The sequence below is a fragment of the Triticum aestivum genome, chromosome 3D, assembly GCF_018294505.1.
Source record: "Triticum aestivum cultivar Chinese Spring chromosome 3D, IWGSC CS RefSeq v2.1, whole genome shotgun sequence".
Taxonomy (NCBI): Eukaryota; Viridiplantae; Streptophyta; class Magnoliopsida; order Poales; family Poaceae; genus Triticum; species Triticum aestivum.
The window spans coordinates 178,980,981-178,985,238 of NC_057802.1; the positions used below are offsets into that span (position 1 = coordinate 178,980,981).

Genomic DNA, 4,258 nt, shown 5'->3' on the forward strand with positions numbered 1-4,258 from the left:
TAAGATTTGGTCAAAGTCAAACTACACAAAGTTTAACCAAATTTATATAAAAAAATATGAACATCTACAATATTAAAACTATATAATGTGAAAATACGTTTCATGATGCATCTGATAATATTAATTTCATATTGTGAATGTTTATATTTTTTAATATAAAATTAGTCAAACTCTATAAAGCTTGACTTTGGCCAAACCTTATTATGTGCGGACTAAAAAGAAACGGAGGGAGTATGTAACAAAGGGAAGTTGGTTAAGTGGAAAGTTTGTTTGATTTGGTTGAAAGTCTGTTGATTCTGGTTGAAAAATCGGATGCAATTTTTGGTTGAAAGTTTCTTGTAGAGCCCAGCGGGTGCCCGTAAGTTAGACATGCCCGACTATTAGAATCAACCTTGGATTAGCCGGTTAAAATGGTAACAGAAGAAGATTAGTGGAGTATACTTCAGAACTTGTAGAACTTTCCACAAGATCCGGCATACCACAGGCTTTCCGGCTCCCGCCGCCGCTCGACTCGCGACGTCGACCTTCCAAGTTCCAACCCTCACAACGGTTGTGCCGCCGGCGCGTCCGTGGCTTGGGTAGCTCGTACGGGCCAGGCAGGGCCAAATTTAGCCATGGCCGAAACAGAAAGGCAACAGCACGATGGTCGATCTATATACATCGCCATGGCTTCCCCGGGGTTGCAAAAATAGAGCTCCTTCTCTTTCCTTTCCTTTCCCCAGACGCAGCGGAGGGAAGGGGAAGATTAGAAAGGAAGGGGAAGGAACAAGGATTAACTAAAGCTGCGTAGATTCGTGTACAACTAACACTTTGAGGTAGCAATCAAAGATCGGGCCGGGAGAGGGCGGCGGCGAGCGACGGTGTGGGTGGTGGTGGCCGGCCGGCCGGCGGGGGAAGCGCAGCACACGCCCCTTCTCCCTCTGCACGGTGCCTTGATCGATCCATTCGGTACGGCTCTTCTACCCTGATCGTGGAGGAAAAGAGTATCAAATCAATTCCGCACAGCCAATGCCTTCGCCTGCCCCCGCCGTCGCCGCCGAGCCGTCGTCACTGTCGTCCCTTCCCGGCTGCGACGGCTGCTACTGACTCGACCTGGATGTAGTAGCTAGCTAGCTCTCGATTGACATGTTGTAACAAGCCAGAAACACAAACCGAGGTACGTCGTTTGTGTCTCCGGTCGCCATTGATTTAGTAATTTACAGTGCACATGCACCTTATACTATGATCTGAGGAAGTTGGTTTCATGCATGGATCGAATCTGTGAGTAGCCGGCCGTTTGCCACGGGCTACTGCCACCACCATCACCTGATGGCGATTGCGGTCGGCCACTGCCACGACCTCAAGCCGCCCGCCGTCCGCGGCCGGCACTACCGTCCGTACTCCGTCACCCAGCTCGACCGCTCGCTGCTCGAACGCGACAATCAGGAACGGAATGCCCTGTCACCGCAGCGCCGGTGTCTCTCCTCCCCGTGCTTCACCACCGTGGCCGAACCCGCCTCTGACGACGCCCACGACGACAAGAAGATGCCCCGCGTGGAGATCGTCGCGGGTCGCCACGCCCGCGGCGTGCACGAGCTCATCGCGGAGGCCGCGGGAGCCATCGCGTCAGGGACGCGGCTTGTGCCAGCGCAGAGCGGCCTCGGCGGGGCTTTGCTGCTCAAGGACGGCCGCTCCGGCGAGCACGTAGCGGTGATCAAGCCGCTCGACGACGCGACGTCTTCTTCATCGACCAACGGCGGAGGCGGCTACGAGAGCAAGGCCGTGCTGCGGGAGGTGGCCGCGTACCTCCTCGACCACGACGGGTTCGCCAGCGTCGCGCCCACTGCGCTGATCAAGATATCCCGCCCCGAGATGGAGACAACCGTGGCGTCCATCCAGCGCTTCGTGGCGCACCACTACGACGCCGGCGAGCTCGGCCCATCTAGGTTCTCCGTGACCTCCGTGCACCGCGTCGGAATCCTCGACGTGCGCCTCCTCAATATCGACCGCCACGCCGGCAACATCCTCGTCAAGAATCCGCCCACCAGCGGCTGCGCCGTGGACGGCAGCACGTCGGCGGCGCCGCTGGAGCTCGTGCCGATCGACCACGGCCTCTGCCTCCCGGAGAAGCTCGACGACCCATACTTCGAATGGCTGCACTGGCCGCAGTCGTCGCGACCATTCTCCGGCGCCGAGCTCGACTACATCGCGTCGCTGGACCCTTTCAAGGACGCCGAGATGCTCCGGGAAGAGCTGCCGTCCCTGACGGAGCCGGCCATCCGGATCCTCACCGTGTGCACCGTCTTCCTCCAGCGCGCGGCCGCGGCTGGGCTCTGCCTGGCTGACATCGGCGACATGATGACCCGCGAGTTCTCGTCGGCGGAGGAGGGGCTGAGCGCGCTCGAGGCCCTCTGCAAGAAGGCCGTGGACTCCATCGACACCCAGTCGCCGAAGCGCGTGTCGTTCGGGGTGCTGGGTGGCGAGGAGTGGGTGGCGTTCATGGAGAAGTTTGAGCAGCTGCTGCCGCCGGCGTTCGAGGACAAGAAGCGCGGGGCTGGCGTCGCGCTGAATTAACGCCGACGACTGTGATGAAACGTACGTACGATCTGCACGCAGGGTGTAAATGTGTATGCATACGTGTGTGGTGGTGATTTAACCAAAGAGAGAAGCCTTGCGTGTTATATGTGTGTGTGCGTACATTGATCGAGGCCGTACGTGTACGTGAGCTTGTGCCGTAACATGCTATGGGGAGCATGCAGCTCTGGAACCATCTTCCGAAGAGGCTGACACCAAACGTTGCAGCGATGCCAACACAATGCATTGGACAACTAACAGCTCGTGCCGGACGGTAGCTGGGTGGCTCCAGTTGATTCACCTCACCTTTAAAACTATAAAGCAACTCAATTAGGATCATTCAAGACTATTACTACCTCTGTATCATGGTATAAGGCGTTTTTGCAGTTCAAATTCAACTGAAAAACGTCTTATATTATGATACGGAGGAAGTAAATCTTAGAAGGTAATACCTAGGAATAGAAAGTCATTCTTCATCTTTCAACTGCCTCTTTCAGTGGAAGCTTTTGCCCAATCTCAAGACACCTTACTGGTGCTAAGTCATATACTTTGGCAAATGACTATCAAGTCCTTACTTCAGAATGTCACACTATCCCTGCCATCTCTTGGCTATGGAAGGCATGCTCTCAATTGAAGCATAGGTTTTCTTTTAAAAAAATGGTTTCTAATCAATGACTGGCTAAACACTAGAGAACTGCTACTGAGAAAGAGTTTCTTCATGAACACTAGAGAACTGCTATTGAGAAAGATCCATTCCAATTTTTCACTTAATGTCCCTTGACCCTCCGCCATGGGTGTTCAAGGCCATTGACAAAATCCGCAGAGCATTCCTTTAGAAAGGCCCTGATGTGGTAAATGGCGGGCACTGCTTGCTAAGTTGGAAACAAGTTTGTCGTCCGAAATAGAGCGGAGGACTAGGCATTCTGGACCTAAAGATCATGAACTCCGCGCTTCAGTTGCGGTGGGCTTGGAAGGCACGCACATCAAATAATCGTGCATGGAGCATCTTACTAAACCCTTTGGAAAACCATGAAAGGCGTCTACTCAATGCTGCTGCTCATGTTGAGTTAGGCAATAGAAATAGATGTTTCTTCTGGACTGATAAATGGATTAACGGCGCCATAGTAGAAGATATCGCACCAGATGTTTTCAGTTCCGAGCCTCCAGTCGTCAGGGAGAGAAGTGCAGTAGCAGAAGCAATGACTAGTGCAGTATGGATCAATGACATAAAGGCGAAAATAAATATTCCACTAAAAAAAAGACACATCCGTGATATTTTGGGCCGAACGAAGTTTTTTTCTGTCATACATATGACACTTCTATGACGATAATTGTGAAAAAACCCGGTATCATCATAGATGTGGTGGGATCCTACTTCTATGACAAAAAATCATGACAAAAAATGGGCTTTTCTTCCTGGGCGGGCCGGAGACGCAGCTGCATGACATTCTTTGGGCCGTCCATGACGGAAAAAACCGTAGTAGAAGCGAGGGCGAGGAAAATTTCGGGGAGTTCCCGGTTACGGTGGGAGGTCGGGGGCCGAGCGATGCGCGTTTCTCTCGTACACGTACGCGCGTGTGTGTGAGGCGTTGGCTCTAACTGAACCCGAGCGAGGCGTTGGGCTCTTACTGAACCCGAGCGATTGCACTGCAGGCTACGCGTTACTGAACCCGAGCGATCGATCGATGGCTGTTAACTGAACCCG

The 4,258-nt window shown here is 53.1% G+C and overlaps 1 protein-coding gene across 2 annotated transcripts; it reads left to right on the plus strand.

Moving 5' to 3' along the window:
- The first annotated feature begins 589 nt into the window (after window positions 1-589).
- On the plus strand, window positions 590-2,892 carry LOC123074456 (phosphatidylinositol 4-kinase gamma 1). Of its 2 annotated transcripts, none has more exons than XM_044497305.1 (2): window positions 590-1,156; window positions 1,236-2,892. In XM_044497305.1, exon 2 carries the CDS (start codon window positions 1,309-1,311, stop codon window positions 2,551-2,553), a length of 1,245 nt encoding a protein of 414 aa, XP_044353240.1. In that variant the 5' UTR covers window positions 590-1,156; window positions 1,236-1,308; the 3' UTR covers window positions 2,554-2,892. The 2 variants fall into 2 exon arrangements, with proteins under 2 accessions (XP_044353240.1, XP_044353239.1); XM_044497304.1 differs by having other exon boundaries at window positions 601-1,156; window positions 1,269-2,892.
- Window positions 2,893-4,258: the final 1,366 nt, after the last annotated feature.

Bases quoted from the DNA above. Each gene is read 5' to 3' on its own strand.
- LOC123074456 (XM_044497305.1), top strand. From the start codon at position 1,309: ATGGCGATTGCGGTCGGCCACTGCCACGACCTCAAGCCGCCCGCCGTC.